General features: G+C 33.3%; 2 protein-coding genes across 2 annotated transcripts; one reads left to right on the forward strand and one right to left on the reverse strand.

Moving 5' to 3' along the window:
- Positions 1–200: 200 nt before the first annotated feature.
- Positions 201–5558, reverse strand: LOC105347208 (large ribosomal subunit protein uL3). Its single transcript, XM_011456178.4, has 9 exons — positions 5401–5558; positions 4187–4444; positions 3845–3935; positions 3221–3349; positions 2712–2811; positions 2534–2594; positions 1683–1794; positions 892–969; positions 201–512 (listed from the first exon to the last, which is right to left on the reverse strand). Exons 1-9 carry the CDS (start codon positions 5472–5474, stop codon positions 273–275), a joined length of 1143 nt encoding a protein of 380 aa, XP_011454480.2. The 5' UTR covers positions 5475–5558; the 3' UTR covers positions 201–272.
- Positions 5559–5700: 142 nt separating this feature from the next.
- LOC105347207 (T-cell immunomodulatory protein) lies at positions 5701–17992 on the forward strand. The gene is made up of 17 exons (XM_011456176.4): positions 5701–5904; positions 6167–6403; positions 7552–7609; positions 7931–8002; positions 8391–8497; positions 8769–8827; positions 8937–9033; positions 9135–9226; positions 10780–10943; positions 11382–11538; positions 11899–12004; positions 12504–12547; positions 12737–12815; positions 15970–16091; positions 16249–16331; positions 16557–16674; positions 17029–17992. Exons 1-17 carry the CDS (start codon positions 5739–5741, stop codon positions 17086–17088), a joined length of 1821 nt encoding a protein of 606 aa, XP_011454478.2. The 5' UTR covers positions 5701–5738; the 3' UTR covers positions 17089–17992.
- Positions 17993–18896: the final 904 nt, after the last annotated feature.

Here is an 18896-nt window from a genome sequence, read left to right on the forward strand (position 1 = left end):
ACTACCATTCCTGTAACCAATCAATTATACACTTAGCAAGCACTGAAATCGTAGAATGTTAGACTTCTAAACACGTAATTTTCAATGAAAAACCTATACACTGCATTTAAATATAGCATGACTAAATCCAAAACTGCTTTACCATCCATACCTTGGGCATAGTGATTAAATCTTACCATTAGAATAATCAGAACAGTGGAATGCATACACATACATTTAATATTTGATCCTCATTTTTGTACAGCATATAATATTTTTTTCCATTCCCCAATCTATTCCGCACTGATGGAAATAGAATCGTCTCTGAAATCAAAGAGGTCACTTGACAGTACTTCACTCGGCAACTTTTGAGCAGAGTCCTCGAGCAGTGTAGGACAGGATGGAGGGTTCTTCATCAGGCCTTTCCTCCGATGATTTAACACCGTGTCCATAACTCTGACGTAACAGTGGTCTGGTCCTGGTACCACTCCTTTCACGTAGATGACATCATACTTGTTGTCCATTCTTAAAATCTACAATTGAACCAGTCGAGTAAACATATGTCAGTCATCAGAACATGTTAATGAATGAAAATAAGAATGAAACATTTTTATCAGAGGAAGAAATGGTTGACAATTGAATTAAACCTCATAATAATAAAATACTGTTGAAGTGTCATGCAAATTAATACAAAATAATGTATATTAATAATGTATATTAAGTGTCTGTGAATGGATATGTAATGAGAATCAAGTGTCCAAACAATAATGAAGACTATTATAAAAGCGCCATGTAGAGACCAGGATAAAATAAATGCCAATCTGACAAAAAAAAGATTGACCCAGTTCTACTGGAATATACCTTAGTATAAATATATACATGAAATCAACACCACCGCCTAGAGTTACGTACTTTGAGTCCTTTCTGGGTGTTCCAGTCCATACCCATGTGACCCGCCATTTTCTTGCCCCGCCTTGTCCCTGCTTGAGACTAAGGGGAAATAAAAAAGAAGCAAATCATCAAGTGGTTCAACTTTCTGGGTCAGACCTCTAGAGATCTACATACTTGCTGAAATAATATTTACATATATGTTTGAAAATATATCAACAGGAAAACGATATTATTGAAAGAAATATCAGACAGACTCTTAATATTGCAATGTTTGACAGTGTGAATCTTGCATTAAGAAAATGCTAATTTAATACAGGTAAACAAAATCTAATCAAATTTGAAAACAAGAAAAGTAACTGCTTTTAACTGAATAAAAGTTGATGAACACATTCAAAATTACGGTTCCTGTTAACTAACTTTTAATTGCATATAAGAGATTTTTCCAACAACCATCTAAGCTGCAATTATTTCCCACCACAAACTATATGCAGTGAAACGCGGTTATAGCAAACACGCTTATAATGAATTGACGCAGAGAAGTGATTTTCATTCCCCGTGACAATACTATATGTTGTAAACTTGATGGATATAACGAATTACGCTTATAACGAAGCAAAATGGCCCATCTCTGGAACTTCGTTATAACCGTGTTTTACTGTATAGTTCTTTAATGTATTTGTTTATGCTTATCTAGCATTGTACGTTAGTCATAGTGAACTATTTTATCACTAATAAATCCCAAAGTCACATAACATCACTGGAAATAAAGTTAATGGTTTAGAGCAAATGTCAGTAAGAATCTATTGGTTTACCCTCCCTCCTCCTGTGGCTCCTGCTCTTCTCCAACTTTTACCTCCTCGATGTGTTGCACTTTGACCTTTGAATCCCCACCTCTTTACAACTCCTTGAAATGCATGCCCAATGCTATAAAATCAAACACCTTATTAAACATTTTTTTTTAAATTTTCAACAACAGAATCTGAACTTATACACTAAACTAGTTAAACATAATTAAAGCTGCTTGGTCCGATTTTTTTGTAATTACAGTATCAAATTTTTTTCCATACAAATCATTTATCTTAGAAAGTTATGGACTTTCTCCTATTTACACCAGCAGAATCAGTCTCCTTTCAAAGTTAGAAATATTCAAAGTAAATAAAAATAATTTCTCTTTGGGCAAACGAAAAAACAAACCAAAATGCATCACGGGAATGTTTAGAAAAGGAAACCGCTTGGTTTCGTCCCCCGAATGATTGGGGTTATTCAACCCGCATGCTATATGCATCGATTGTAAAGAAAGCAGACTTTGGAAATATTAGCGAACAAAACGTACACATGTTTATTTGTAATTTGTCTGATCATTTCGACCTTTATTTAAAGCGATGTCAAAGTCGTAATACAGCCTTACCCGTCTCGTCATCAGGGGTGAAATTTAACATGATGCGAAATAACGCGGTACCTTTTAATGTCGTTTGTTTTGTTAGCAAATTTTGTATGTATTTTTCTTCATTGAAATTTGGCATAAATGACGGGTAAAACTACTGCAATGTCTATAATTATACATACCGGTATACTAAGCATAGCCATCGTTTAAAATCGTGCATAAAATTTGGTATAAAATTGGACCAAGCAGCTTTAAAAAATTGAGGTTGCAAAAACTTACGTCTTGGCACTGACATCAACATAGTCATCTACCCTGAAATGGCATGCTCTGAGCTTTGTACCTAAACAGAAAATGAGTTCCACAAATATACATGTAACTGAATTTCATGAACCAAAGACAAGGTTAAATAAAAAATTTCATTAACTGTCATTGCTGGGTATATAAAAGAACTCATTACCTGGAGCAAGTTTGCATTCTGGGGATACAAGAAATCTGGTTAGTTTCCTTTTGGGCGCAACACCAGCTTCCAGAAATAAGTTATTGTATCTTTTGGAGAACTGTATGAAAAGTACCATTAATGACATATCAAGTAGAATAAACCACTAAAAGCAAGATGGTGTCCACACTCTCAGAATTATTTCTTTAAATGAAATAATTGCTGTGACTTGTGGATCACCTTATAAAATCATTTACGCTTTCAAATATTTATTAGATAACTTCTACTTAAATGATTACAATAATTCATTATAATAACAGGTACTTAATAATTCAAGATAATTTACCAGCAAAATGTTTTCTTTTCATAACAAAATAGAATTAACTAAACCAGATCAAACTAATGCTACATTGTAAAAATTTAAATTTATTTACACCTAGACCATTTTTAATATACTCTGATATATTTAAAGTGACACATTCTCTGTAAAAAATCAAAGTATGTACGGTACATGTAAAAGGAAAACAAACCAGTAGAGGGCTACAAGAGAGTGTTCCAACCACCATGGATCCTACATTCTTTGAAAACCAGGGATGAAATCCCTGCGATTTCTGGAAATCCTCAGGAGGGGTGTATCTAATCACATGATTATCAAGTACCTGCAATTAACAAAAAACCCAATATATTAAACAAAGTAAGATTTTTCTCCAAATCTTTTCATGCATGTATAGCTTTTAGTCTTTCTGGAATCATTTTAATATCATACATGTATGCAAAACTGTACAAAAAATTATTAAATGTCTGTTGACTTACAAACAAATTTTTGTTTCCAGTAATTTACACATACAGTACACCATGGTAACAGTAAACATGGATATAATGAAATCAAGGAACAGAAAAAATAGTTTCATTCTTTTCAGTCTTAAATCATACCACAAACTAAACAGATATAAAGAAGTAAAGAACAAAACACAAAACTGGTTGCCCATGGCACTTCAAGCACATTTCACTGTACATGTATTAGTTGCTGATGCAAAATCAAAACTTCTCAAAATATAAAGCAGGTGTGAATTAGCTTTAGACAGCAGTAGAAAGCAATGGGCAAAGTATTTGCACATAATAAATACTAGCATAAAGACAAAGTGAATACTCACCTGTAAAACTGTACACATGACCTTTTCTCCTTCCTTGGTCCATTGTGGAATCATTCCTAGCTTGATTGCAATAACACCTGTCCTTTTTGTGCTGTGAATTGCAATTACATTTATAAGAATCAATAATTTGGTTTTATAGTATGGATGTCATGTAACTCTTAATATTAAAAATTTAATTGGTATGATAACACTTCAAAAATTTCTTATTAAAAATCAATTTAAATCTAATAAAATGTGCAAGAATACTTCTTTTGGGTATTTATATGACAATCATTCAATCACAAAGAAATATGGGAAGTGGTTAAAGGTGAAAAATAAACACATTATCAATAGCGTTCTCACTTAAACTTCCACTTGAAGTTTTTGTCAACTTGATACTGGCTGGCGATCATGTTATCAGTCAAGCCTTTCCTTTCCAAGAATTCCGCCCTGATAGGAGAATCTGGTTTAAATGAATCCTCCCATACTTGCTGCTTTAAGTCCGCCACATTTTCATCTGTAACTCCATATGTTAATTTTCCAGTTTTCCTTGGTTCAAACCATGGTGCAGGCTTTCTGCTTCTTTTGCGATATCTCTTATGTTCGTGATTTATAAGGATTCTGTGAAATGAATAGATATCTTTTTTAGTATAGGAATGATGTAGAAAACATATGACAGACCAAACTTGGTCTTCCGGAATATTCAGTCAAATACTACCGTACCCTGACAGGTATGGTATCAAGCATTATAATACATGTATAATCAAACTAATAATAATTCACACATGATATAATACAATAAACCAGGTAGGTTGAAAAATCTTTTTCTTAAATTCTTTCCTGACAATTGAGAACTGTAAGTTAGTTTTAAATATGTTTTTCGATTTAGATTCTTTAGCATGTATAACATGTATAACACTGCTTTCAGTGTACTCCCATATTTCCCAAGAAATATAATACTGCAACATTATCACAGTATGAACTGCATTTTTATCATGGATAATAATACAATGTGAGTGGACGTATACCAATTTACATGCATATCTGGTACACATGTATTACCAATAAAGAATATGCTGTAACTGGTTGGAAGAAATCATGACAGACCAGACTGGGATACATGTATTAACGATGGCACCCTAAGTTTTAGTAAGGTGCTCTATCCACTTAGCTATCTGGTGTCACTGCGATCCAACCAGTCTGGTCCATTATTATCTCTCCAATCCTGTAATTACATTTGGTTCCTACGGGTTAAACTCCTGGCTGAGTTTTTGATCTTTGAGCAAAGATCATTTAGGGGAGAGGAAAGTGACAGTTAAGTAGCTCAATTGGTAGTGCACCTCACTAGAGCATTCAGGGGAACGGTGTAAAATCCCTGTCTAGTCCAGTTACAGTAAATTAACTGTACTTAAGTTAACGCAAAGTCTCAATATGGTCAGTTAGACCCCAGATTCTCTTCGTGACTTTAGAGCAAATTCGAGCATTACTTAACCCATGGACGTATCTACTAACGCAGGTTTACGCAGTAATAATTTGCATTGACCTATATATTTTTAAAGATTATTTTAGTAAATTACCTGCTACAACAACTTGCTTCTCTCAGTAAAATGCTTTGCAAACATCCTGAAAATTTACATATCAAACTCGCCATGCCTCTGTTATTTAAGTTTACGACATCCCGTAAATTTGCTATTCAAAATATCAAAATAACCGAATATGGTTTCTTGTTTGATAGAAATAATTTAAAACGATGTTCAAACAATTATTAAAACAACATGAAAACCATTCTAGGCTATAAAAAGATTATTGTCGTAAAAGCTAATGTTTGATCACACAAATGTTTGCATGCATATGGAATTATTGTTTGGCTTTTAAGGAATATATTTACGTTGATGATTCATATGATGGTGACAACATGAAGCAATTTGTGTTGATTATTTTAGTGTTTCGCAGCTGTTTTGCAAATTCTATACACGATGTTACAACTTCGGCATTTGGGTCAGTTGTTCAAGGAAAGTTAGCAGCCTTTGGTGATTTCAATTCCGACAAACATACCGATATTTTTACCCTGTCTGATGATGGTAAGAAAAATGTTTCTTCCATCCTGTTTTCTGGACCACATTTGCTTACATCGCAATATGTAAATTATTTACAACAGTTCATGTCAATATTGATGCAAAATAATAAATGTACATATAATTGTAGGGTATGTGAGTTTAATAGTAATAAAGTTATTGTAATATGGTCATTTGTTGCCCAACACCTTAAACATTTATCTGACACATTAATGACATTTTGTTTTCTTTTGACTATTTATTTATTTTTTTGTTTTTTGAAAAAAAGGTAAAACCCTCAAACTGTTCACTGCTACCTCAGACAGAACATCCACAGAATTCAAGTTCACAGAGACAGTACTCCTAACATCGAGTTCTGAGGATGTGTTCACTAACGTTGTGCCTGCAGATTTCAATGGAGACACTCAGATGGACTTGTTTGTAACTACTCAAAAGCTGCCAGCCTCGAATACTGCAGTTAATGGCTGTATTTATTGGGGCTCTTTGTCAAAAGGAAGCGTACTAGGTAAGTTACAGAAAAATTACCTACCCACAGTGGCACTTGTACAGATGTCACACATGTTTACATCTGATGAAAGCTGTTTATTAGCTGCAGTTTTCATTGTGGAAGTTTTTATATGATCTATAAATCTCTGTTATACATATATTTGTACTACATATATAGAGGCTCTGATTAGACCAAAAATTCATTAGTGTTACTAATGGCCTATAAAAAAATGGATTTCCTGTATACTCCATGTTTATGCATGTATATTGTATAGAAATATTGTTCATATAATTTAAATATGCATTTCTTTCTGAATTGTTTGTGAACTGATAATTTTATGGAACTGAATAACATTCAGATCATAGTAGCACAATTTTGTAGCAAAAATTCCTATATTAAACTACATGTATGTCTCCCACTACAGTAAAAGATGGTTATAACGAACAAGCTTAAAATGAATTGACGCTTTCAGCAAAGTGATTTTCATTCCCCATGACTTTTATTACATGTTGTAAACATAACGGATAGAACGAACTACGCTTATAACGAAGGAAAATCACCCATCCCTAGCACTTCGTTATAAGCGTGTTTTACTGTACTTTACTGTGGTAGATATACATTGCATTGCCATGAAGATCAACATCCTAGCTGTGACTGCAAGAAAGGAAATTCATATACAATAGACATTTGAATTATGTTTGAAAGATGATATAGAGAATGTAATGTATCTTAAGTGGATATGAATTGGAAGTATTAAGGATAAAACATGTATTGCTTTCAATCAAGTGCCAAAAAGTATCTCCATAAATGAACAAAATAATACATGGAATATGACCAGTAATTAGAACCATTTAAACAAGAGCTTGGACTTTGGATAGTTTTGATAAACAGCAATGTGACTTAGGCCTGTCTATTTCATTGTCAGCCACTCAGCCATGGCTCTCTGAAATCAACAAGATTTGTCTGGCTTTTGAGCCAAGACTACGCAATCGGTACATGTTTCGCTTGAAACCGCGTCTTTTTTATCTTGTTTTGATGCAAGAATTGAATAGCTATGTCCTTCTTAAAGTCCAAGGTCTTGTTGATATAGTTCTACTAATTTAATTAAGTGAGTATGAGGGCCCGTGTATTTCTTGCCAAAAAAATTCAATACTTTTCTCTTTCAGATCACAGTGATAAACTATGCCTCAGTGAAATGCTAAATGACCAGCCCTCAGTCTTGGAGTAAGTTTATTTTAAAGCAAACATTATCTGTATTAACACCTCCTGCAAGGTTCAATAACTCATAAATCCAGATGATTTAAGCAAGTTTCGATTCTCCCTGAATTTAAAAATTACATGCGAATAAAGATGCCCAGACATTAAATGTGATTTACACCATATGAGAGTGTTTATATGAAAGTAATAATAAAGTTAGTTGACCAAGTTTATAACTTTTCAGATCAGTAATAGTAACTGTGTTTGTTACATTTTGGGTTGTCAGAAAAAAAAAGATAAAGCTTATTGTAGATATATATAAATCTCTTCATTGTTGTGCTTTGTCAGTATGAATGGAGACATGATTCCAGATTTAATGGGAGAGAACTCTGGAGGAGTCCGCCAGTACTGGATCTTTCAGTGAGTTTAATTTAATTTGATGAGATGAGTGATAGTCAATTTCTAAAGCAAAGATTTGCCGATACATAATTAAACTGTGGAGTATGATTGACCCAAGAAAATGTTACTATATGTGGTTGTTGGTACCCATATGAATATCATATGATGCACTTTGCCTTCAACACAATCTAATAAATACCAATCTGCTATACATTTTATACAGTTTGTTGTTCTTATATTCGTTTTTTGGAGTAGAAATTTGATTCTGGACATGAAAACTTTATCTAAATTTTTCTCTAATCTGTATAAAGTGTTAAATTAATGAAAAGAATTAACTTCCTTAAGACCCCAAGCCAATCAAATTTAACAGTCTATTCAGATGGATGTCCATTGGATTTTTTTTTTGTAGTAAAGACACAAAGAATTATACAGTGCAGCCAGTACCTGGCAGTCTCCCAACTTTAACTCATCCAACAGCGGGGGCATTTGTGGACATAGATGGAGACTTAGCAGCAGGTATGGATACGAAAATGGAAGTTCAATCACAGTTAAAGTTGTTTTCATGAAGATTGATTTCTCATATATAATGGGTTTGTCTCAGTGAATTGGATATCCCAACCACTATTTCTTTCAATATTTTAACATCTACTGGTATCTAAAAAATCTGAATACTAAGATAAATTGCAAGTGCTTTTTCTCAGGTTAATCAAGTTCCAGATAATGATGTTTAACTGTATATAAGTAAATAATTGTATACACATTGTACCCTTGGTATATTTTTCTGCAGATTTCTGTGTGATGTCTGTGAAGGATGGCAAAAGGCAGCTTGAAGTGTGGATGAGTATTGTATGTATTTTAGCTCTGAAAATATTTTAGTCCACAAAGCAAAAATTACTACATTTTGAATTGTGATTTAACTAAATAACTAAAATAATCTTAATTATACATTTTTTAGAATGGGAAATTAACAAATACCAATAATATCACGATGGATGAGTTTGAAGATAAAAAAGTTATAGGACAACCAGTTTTTGCAGATTTTGGAAATCAAGGTGATAATTTTTTGTCAATTTTTTTTTAGTTAAAAGAATGAATGAATGAGTCATTTACCTTGTGCAGTTGTTTTTCTTTCATCTTCTTATGATGGTTTCAGATTCTACCATTGAAATTCTTCTTCCTGTTTGTGATGACGACTTGTGCACCAAAAGTTTCATATATTTGTACCTCAGTGACAGAATCTCACCTGTAAGTACTGGTATATATACATGTATGTAAATACAAATAGAAGAGTCAGAAATGGTGAAAACATTTGCATGAATATGATCAAATTGTGATTTCGTTTTAGATATTTACTTTTAAATTTTATAGAAAAGTATATACATGTAGTTGAACATTATTCATTATTATACTTTCATGTTAAATACTGAAATCTGATTAGTTTAGACGCAGTTGATAATCCGTTCTATTGACCTCATTGTTAGCCACACCCTTAGCAATGGGTAACACAACAAATTTTTACATGTACGTAAATTATGCACGTACGGTTCGCCGTAGATTTCACGTCATTTCTATATAAAAGCAATATAAAAATTCTCTAAAATTAAGACATTCAGTATAATAAAATAAATAGTGCCTGTTTGGGAGGATAACAGTTGAAATTGACAGCCCGTCGCATCGTTGACAATGGTTTCCTCAGGGTGTCAATTTCAACTGTTACCCTCCCAAACAGGCACTATTTATATATTGTTATACTTTCATGTTAAATACTGAAATCCGATTGGTTTAGACGCAGTTCATAATCTGTTCTATTACCCTAAGCGTTAGGAACGCACCTAGCAATGGGTAACATTATGAATTGTTACATGCGCGAAAATCATGCGCGTACGGTCGTCTTAGAATTCACGTTATTCCTATCTAAAAGCAGTGATGTTTTCTTTAAAATTAAGACATTCAGTATAACAAAATAAATAGTGGCTGTTTGGGAGGATAACAGTTGAAATTGACACCCCGAGAAAACCATTGTCAACCGACGCGAAGCGGAGGTTGACAATGGTTTTCTCGGGGTGTCAATTTCAACTGTAAACCCTCCCAAACAGCCACTATTTATATAATATTGAATATTGAATTTTTATTGGATTTAGGGGTTGATAAAATGTTTATCAAGGTAGAAAAAAACCCACACCCATAATATTTATTATACATTGTATAACCAATGACGAATTCTTATTATTATACTTTCATGTTAAATACTGAAATCTGATTGGATAAGAGGCAGTTGATAATTCGTTCTTTTACCCTCAACGTTAGCAACACACTTAACAACAGGTAACACAACGAATTGTTACATGCGCGTAAATTATGCGCGCACGGTTCGCCGTAGAATTCATGTCTTTTCTATATAAAAGCAATAAAAAAAATTTTTGAAATTAAGACATTCAGTATAAGAAAATAAAAAGTGCCTCTTTGGGAGGATAACAGTTGAAATTGACACCCCTCGAAAACCATTGTCAACCTCCGCTTCGCTTCTTATTGGAATTGATGTAAATTATTGCCAATATTTATGAACAACATCCCAACTAATAGATATATATGCAGTCGAAATTTGAGATTTAAACATTCATATTCCAAACACTACATATCAGGTACATGAGCCGAAAGTCCCAATTACTGTATTTTTTAATGCATTTTTATCTTCACATCTTGCATTTTTGGATATTGAAATCTTTTTTCAGCTTTGAAGTATAAAACAAGCTCATAAAACTTGAACAGAATACTACAACTTTGCTTTTTCTTTCCAGTGGTCAAAGTTACCTATAAGTTTTAAGGCAGGGAGCCAGGATTGGGGCTTTGTCCCTCTCAGCAAGGGTCTGGATGGTGCCCCCATCACTCTCAGGACCGGGGACTACAACCTGGATGGATTTCTAGACATGGTGGTCGTTTTACAGTCTACAGATAGTAAAGGGTAGAGACCTGCATTTACTTTAATTGCACATAGAATATAGGGCTTAATTGTTTACAGTAGAATATGGTCATTTACATGAATTTAAAATTGTAATAATCATCAATACAGCGTATTTGTTCTTTTGTCTTAATTTGGCATGATTCTTTAAAACATCATTGATTTTGTCTTAATGTGGATGAGAACTAAAAAAGTTTAGTCCCCTTTACCACACAAAACATTCAGGCAGACATAGTTTCTGATATTCACACAATAGTCTGCAGATAAATCTTATATGTACATGTAGTACATGTACCGGTACTTATATTGTGTATTATATATTTTTTTTCTTCTAAAACTAAAGTTTGTAGCTGTCTTACACATGTAGGTTTTAATCTGTACACAGTAGAAATGTTACATGCAAGGAGATCTACATCTCTGTAAATGTGTATTTGTTTTCAGGAACCTGACCAGGAAGGCCCTTATCTTACAGAACGTTCCCTGTAATGACGCAGCCTGTGATGGGTTGGGTCGCTCATTCAGTGTCAGGTGGGATTTGTCCCTCCATCCCAGTGCCGATTTAGCTGTTTACCCAGCATTCTTTGACTACAGAGAAAATGTAAGGCTTCTTGTAAAATACAGTATCTGTATTGGGATATTTATTTGCCTTTACCATTTTGTTTAAAATACCTGTAGAAAATACAGAATTAATGTAAATGTACATAAAAAAAGCGGCAATCTTACAATTGGTGGATCTTAAGTCCACATTAATGATACACGTACAAATATATGACTGTAACAAATACATAGCTTGCTGTATAACAAAGCTTGTTTTCAAATGTACTAAAAGCTTATGATTATCCTAATCAGTTGATGAAGATTGTTGCTTGATTTTGAGAGTACTTAATACCGTAATGTTCTTTGTATATAGTACTATGACATAGCAGTATCTTTTGCATACATTTTGATCTTTATTCAGGGCATATTGGACATAATTTTGACTACATACAGCAAGGACAAGAAATATCATACTCATTTATTGGAGCAAGAGTTTTCAGAAGATGCTAACTTCCTCAAAATTATGGGTAACCTTAAATCTAATATTCAGTTGATCCAATTCAATTCATATCATACAGATTAAAGGCAATAAACTGAATAGAAAGTAAAAGATTAAGAATTATAAAATGAAGTGGGGCTAATTTATGAATATGGAATTACTTGTTATAGGTACTGTAAACCAAGTTTTATTCGCGTGCAAGAAATTTTCTCAAGGTTAGCAAGAGCCTTTTTGTCGCAAATTTTTCTCGCCATTAACCAATCCTTGCCCTATGTGTGTAATAACAACATGGTGTAGTTAAGGCTTGATAGCGAAAATAAGTCCCGTGACGGAGTTTATCTTAGGTTATTCGTGAAATGAAATCGTCATGAATAAAAGTTGGTTTCCAGTAATTTATGTGTAAATAATGAGCCTCATTTCCAGGCTTACAGCTGTGGATAAAACACACTTCAAATATCATATCCTAGTTAATGTTGTTTTCTCCTTATTTGTCCAAGTTCTAAAATCATTTTTCTTTACATTTTCAGTTGTAAGTGGACTGTGTTTTGGGAATTGTCCTAAAGATAGAGAGGTATAATAAGCATGGTCATTTTTAAGACCAAAGGTTACACATGAACATATATGTTTTTCATCAGATGCAAACATGTACATCTATATAAATTCTTATTGTTTAATATGGCTTTTCCTACTCGAGTGGGTTTTTGAAATGACCAGTTCTCTTTTTAGATACTTATATTAATGAGGATTTCTTTGATTACAGCCCTATGGAGTAAACCAGTATGGGCCAGTTGTTAAGTACACCACACAGGATGTGGAGGGGAAAACAATCACAGGGACAGGTAGGAAATACAGGGTGTAACTGTCAACTTATAAAAGGTAGAAAAATAGAAAACGATCTCAGAGAAAAACATTAACAATTGTTACCAGTTAATTATGTATATGAACTGCAGGCTTTGTTGTGACCAAGCACTTACAGATTTTGATTTATAACAATTTTACAAGAAACTTTTATTATTTTATTATTCGATACTAGGTACCGTATTTTCCCGACGATAAGTCGGTATTTTTTTTCTATGAAGCAGAGCACTCGACTTATCGTCCTGATCGACTTGTCTAAGGCTTGAGGTCAGTAAATTGTGGGGAAAAAAATTTTAAAATCTTGGTTTTAATCATCTTGAGCTGGCTGTGTTATTGAAAATTACGTTGTTGAATTCAATGTTCATCTTTAATTATTATCATTTTCACTCATCTGTTAACACTAGAATACATATTAATAACAGTTATTGAACAATGGTGCAAGTGTCTTTAATCAATTAAAAGTTTTACCGTTCCGTTTTTATAAACACATTGTCACATGATTCCATATATCACTATAGTGGGAAGATAATATTGCGCAGTAAAATTGAAACCAGACTTGGATGGAAAAACATATTGCAGTAGGTCCGGGGAATGTTTTGAAGTTTTATTATTTTAGTAGTAAAGAGTTGTTAGTGGAAAGTATACCGTATTTTCCCGACGATAAGTCGGTATTTTTTTTCTATGAAGCAGAGCACTCGACTTATCGTCCTGATCGACTTGTCTAAGGCTTGAGGTCAGTAAATTGTGGGGAAAAAAATTTTAAAATCTTGGTTTTAATCATCTTGAGCTGGCTGTGTTATTGAAAATTACGTTGTTGAATTCAATGTTCATCTTTAATTATTATCATTTTCACTCATCTGTTAACACTAGAATACATATTAATAACAGTTATTGAACAATGGTGCAAGTGTCTTTAATCAATTAAAAGTTTTACCGTTCCGTTTTTATAAACACATTGTCACATGATTCCATATATCACTATAGTGGGAAGATAATATTGCGCAGTAAAATTGAAACCAGACTTGGATGGAAAAACATATTGCAGTAGGTCCGGGGAATGTTTTGAAGTTTTATTATTTTAGTAGTAAAGAGTTGTTAGTGGAAAGTATAAATAAGAAATATTTCATGGTCAAAATCAATCTTAAAAAACGTAATCGGCAATTATCAACTCTATTGTTTATACGGTAGTCTTTACTGATCCCGGTTGTGTTAATAATCTTGCTAAGGCTGAAATCTATACGGCAATTTCACTCACTGTGTACATAAAGAGTACCGTTATAAGAGTGATTATAGTTCATTAATTAATTATTGTCCAATTCTTTGATTATTGTTAAATAAAAAATTTAGGAAACGTATGTATGTCGTATATCGTCATTATCAAGTTGTACAAAGGATCGATCTATTCTAACAGTGTCTCTTTAAAATAATAGCATGTAACTGTATTACTGGATACAAAGTAAACAAGTTTCATCAAATCATAGTAATTGCTAAGCTTTCTGCACTTGAGATCCCCCTTTGAAGTCCGACACGAGACAGGTGCATGCCTCTGACACCGGAAATTGTTAAACAAACATTGACCACGCGCCGAGTCAACAGGTGGCTGGTTACGTAATGGCGAATACACTGGCGATGGTCAGAGTGGGTGATTATTTTAATGCATGGGAATAAAATATTTCTGTCAAAGTAAGTTTAATTTTGCATAACAGGCGATATCGGGAATTGTTTACAATGCAAGCGACTTTGTAGATGTTGTCAGTATTTGAAAATATGATTCATAAGTATAAAGAGTAATTGTTTAAATGTTAATCATTAATAATAATTGGTAGCAATATCGGGGACATCGTGGCATCATACACTGATAATGTTACTGCAGTTTTATACACCATTTTGAAGCGATAAGTTCGACGTGTCGTCTGAATCGACGTATCGTAGGATTTTGTTAAAATTTTGGCTAAAAATGAGCAATTCGACGAGTCGTCCGCATCGACGAGTCGTCGGGAAAATACGGTAAATAAGAAATATTTCATGGTCAAAATCAATCTTAAAAAACGTAATCGGCAATTATCAACTCTATTGTTTATACGGTAGTCTTTACTGATCCCGGTTGTGTTAATAATCTTGCTAAGGCTGAAATCTATACGGCAATTTCACTCACTGTGTACATAAAGAGTACCGTTATAAGAGTGATTATAGTTCATTAATTAATTATTGTCCAATTCTTTGATTATTGTTAAATAAAAAATTTAGGAAACGTATGTATGTCGTATATCGTCATTATCAAGTTGTACAAAGGATCGATCTATTCTAACAGTGTCTCTTTAAAATAATAGCATGTAACTGTATTACTGGATACAAAGTAAACAAGTTTCATCAAATCATAGTAATTGCTAAGCTTTCTGCACTTGAGATCCCCCTTTGAAGTCCGACACGAGACAGGTGCATGCCTCTGACACCGGAAATTGTTAAACAAACATTGACCACGCGCCGAGTCAACAGGTGGCTGGTTACGTAATGGCGAATACACTGGCGATGGTCAGAGTGGGTGATTATTTTAATGCATGGGAATAAAATATTTCTGTCAAAGTAAGTTTAATTTTGCATAACAGGCGATATCGGGAATTGTTTACAATGCAAGCGACTTTGTAGATGTTGTCAGTATTTGAAAATATGATTCATAAGTATAAAGAGTAATTGTTTAAATGTTAATCATTAATAATAATTGGTAGCAATATCGGGGACATCGTGGCATCATACACTGATAATGTTACTGCAGTTTTATACACCATTTTGAAGCGATAAGTTCGACGTGTCGTCTGAATCGACGTATCGTAGGATTTTGTTAAAATTTTGGCTAAAAATGAGCAATTCGACGAGTCGTCCGCATCGACGAGTCGTCGGGAAAATACGGTAGATGTATTTACATGGTTTGGTTACAATTTTCATTAGATTCTAAGAACTTGTAAATACATTGGTGCTTGCTTGTACTGGGTGTCAAGGAAAAGTCACTCAGTTGCAATCAACTCACATAAAAATATCTATTTCCACATTCAAGTATATTCTAAGCTTAAGCATGTGACTGATTTTTTAATTGATGTATGCAACTATTACAAAGGATTCTGGGATACACTTTTTCAGCCACTCAGCTGTCTCAGTCAGCCTACACACCCCTACAGCTACCATACGCCGTATTTGGTCTCGGACAAACTCCAAACTTTGTGGACAAAATTGAGGCAGGCATTCCCAATCCCCCAGGAACGGTGAGTGTGGCAAAGTTTGTGAAATTAAACTTAATCAAAGATGTAAGGTCTACTTTCTTCAAAAAGAAATGTATGAGTCTATACAATTTGAAACTACATGTCTCTTTTCTAGATCTCAAATTAATTGCTTCAAAATGATTTCCTTAATTTTTTTCAGGGTATACGTAAAAAGTCTTGGTCTTCCATTATTCCAAATTCTCAGTTGATTGTTATCCCATATCCCAATGATGATCCAAGCAGGTACTTAAACAACAACAAAATATACCAATACATATAAAGTGGATGCAAGATTATACATGTATTAAGCAAGTTTATGTCTCCCAAAACTTGTTTGTTTTGTTGTAGTTAAATAGGGGAAAAAAATGATATTTTCTAACTACCCAGTAGGTAAAAATCAGAAATAATCTTTGCTTGAAGAGTTGACTGTTATTTTTTTCTTTTATTCACATTCCCACTTTATTACAGTTGGAAGTACAAGATGTTTGTGACCCCAAGTCGTATGGTCATGTTGACGGGGGCTACGTTACTGGGGACGTGTGGTTTTATTGCTGGGCTGGTTGGCATATTACATTGGAGGGAAAAGGTAAGGAAAATTTTCACCCATGGAATACTCTTTACAGTTTATATATTCCTTCATTATTTCCTATTCATTGCTTCAATATGACACCATAATTTGTGGATGAATGTTTTTTGTTCTTTTAAACTTATTTTATGGTATTGTGCCTTCTAATGATTACTATAAATACTATTCTTTAAATTGTTAAGAGAAAGATTGATACATTTGTTACATTTCCCTTTCCAATGCTTGTTTAACATATGTGCATTTCAGTCTTGAATCAGATTTCTTTAATGTGATAGTTATTCACTCAGAGGTGAAATTTTTTATGTAATGGGTTGTTGCACCTTAAAATCCTCATTGTCATTTTCATTCCTGTAGGTTGAAGACAAGAAAGAAAAGTTGCAGGAAGCCCACAAATTCCATTTTGATGCCATGTGATTTTAAAACTACCTCAAACATATCAGACACATGCATAATAAGGACTTCATTCCCAAAGGATTTCTTGCTGCTTTCATTTCGTCCAAAGGACACTCTCGCTGTGATACAAGTGCAATTATTTTCTTTGTTGATCTCTGTGGATTAAGTTGTAGTAATTATGTCATATATGTGTTTATATTTATTTGAATATCTCATTTACTTTGAGATTACTTTGCCAGCTATTTTTTTTCAAGGGAGATAATAGCTGCTGTTGATATGAAGACTGTTTTATTTTTTTTCACATTTTGACCGTTTTCCAAGTCATAGTGAAGCCATATAAGATGCTTAAAAAGATTTGAGACATAGTCATATATTTCATTAACATGTATTTTGAGGTCTAATGAGAAGCCACAAACTTTAACATTATTGTGTTATTGTAAAAATGTGAAATACATTGTACATATTAATTACTGAGAGTATGTCATGTTTGATAACAAAAATGTTGTTTTCTTCTGAAGTTTGCATTCAATATCTTTTTTCCCCTCTTGTTTAGCTTTAAATAGAAGCAACCACATGTAATTGTAATATATTAAATTGACAGTACCGGTAATAGCAAGCATTGACTTTTTGATATGGATATCAATTGTTAGGGGTATCAAATGCCATAGTATGTAATACAATGATATATTTTAGTATGTTAAAATGTACAATGTCACATTTGCAAAACATTTTAGAAATCCTTAATACTACACGTATGTGCATTTATGGTATAAACTTGTCCTATGTTGATGATAAATGAAACTTATGTGCTGTTTACGTGGGGTTTGATTCTAGATGACTTAGTGGAGTAAACTTCTAGTGTTACATCATGTAGTGCTATCAGGTACTTTTTTTTTTTTGTTGGTGCTGGAATCATTCCGAATTCAATAAACAAAAATGATGAAAACACAGACAGAGTTTTACTTATCTATCATTTACCAATATTTAATGTACATGTATAAATATATAGTACAATGTTATGTAGATGAAATTTAAGGAAAAAGACATGCTTATGTTTAGACTTTTTCATCTTAAACTTGGCAATTTACAAACTTGTTTTTACTTTGAAACGAAAAATATTATGTAGTTATATTCAATCTACATGTAAATTCAAATAAGTATGTTTGTGCAATATTTTAGTATGTTTCAGATTCTTGCCACCAAATGTTGAGTTCGACTCGTTCGTTTCTTCCAACTAAAATCAAATCAACTTGATGTTCCAGAAATCATTGCTGTAGTGATTATTTGCGTACTAATTCATGAACGCACACCCGGTGACGTTGCAATACCATAGAAAATAAAATTAATATTCTAAAGTGGCGTTCATTCAAAAGACATTGCAAAAGTCATTACGTAGAATCGGATATTAAAATGTTAACGACGGTTCGTCAAGTGCCGTGTACTTCATCGCTCGTGAACATGGTGAAATAGAAGTGTTTTTGACGCGCGTAATAATTCCCTTCATTATCATTTTCACAAGGAGTCTAAAAAGATTTGGTGTACATAATCCAGTACTTCCCCAATAGGAACCTGTTATAAATTATGAATTCTTGCAGAGCTTTTGGCAAATGTGTTTCGTCTCTGTAATAAATTAGCATTGTCTTTTTAAACAGTCTTGAGTCTAACGAATCGAACTGACGTCGTGTGGGTCGTAAGTGGAAACCAAGGGGTGTAGAAATCACTGCACATTAAGGGTGTGCTTGACTTCAACAATATGTATAAAGCTCCAGGACTGCACTAGCAGATCCATATTGACAGTCGCTCGTAGATAATTGAGGATATGTGTCAAG

The sequence above is a fragment of the Magallana gigas genome, chromosome 3 (assembly GCF_963853765.1).
Source record: "Magallana gigas chromosome 3, xbMagGiga1.1, whole genome shotgun sequence".
In the NCBI taxonomy this organism is placed as follows: domain Eukaryota; kingdom Metazoa; phylum Mollusca; class Bivalvia; order Ostreida; family Ostreidae; genus Magallana; species Magallana gigas.

Coding starts and splice junctions, on each gene's coding strand:
- LOC105347207 (XM_011456176.4), top strand. CDS start 5,739: ATGAAGCAATTTGTGTTGATTATTTTAGTGTTTCGCAGCTGTTTTGCA. Junction 5,905..6,166: donor TTTTACCCTGTCTGATGATG/GTAAGAAAAATG, acceptor TTTGAAAAAAAG/GTAAAACCCTCAAACTGTTC. Junction 7,610..7,930: donor GACCAGCCCTCAGTCTTGGA/GTAAGTTTATTT, acceptor GTGCTTTGTCAG/TATGAATGGAGACATGATTC.
- LOC105347208 (XM_011456178.4), bottom strand. CDS start 5,474: ATGGCGAGTTTGATATGTAAATTTTCAGGATGTTTGCAAAGCATTTTA. Junction 2,595..2,711: donor AGAATGCAAACTTGCTCCAG/GTAATGAGTTCT, acceptor TTTTCTGTTTAG/GTACAAAGCTCAGAGCATGC. Junction 1,795..2,533: donor GTTGATGTCAGTGCCAAGAC/GTAAGTTTTTGC, acceptor TTGATTTTATAG/CATTGGGCATGCATTTCAAG.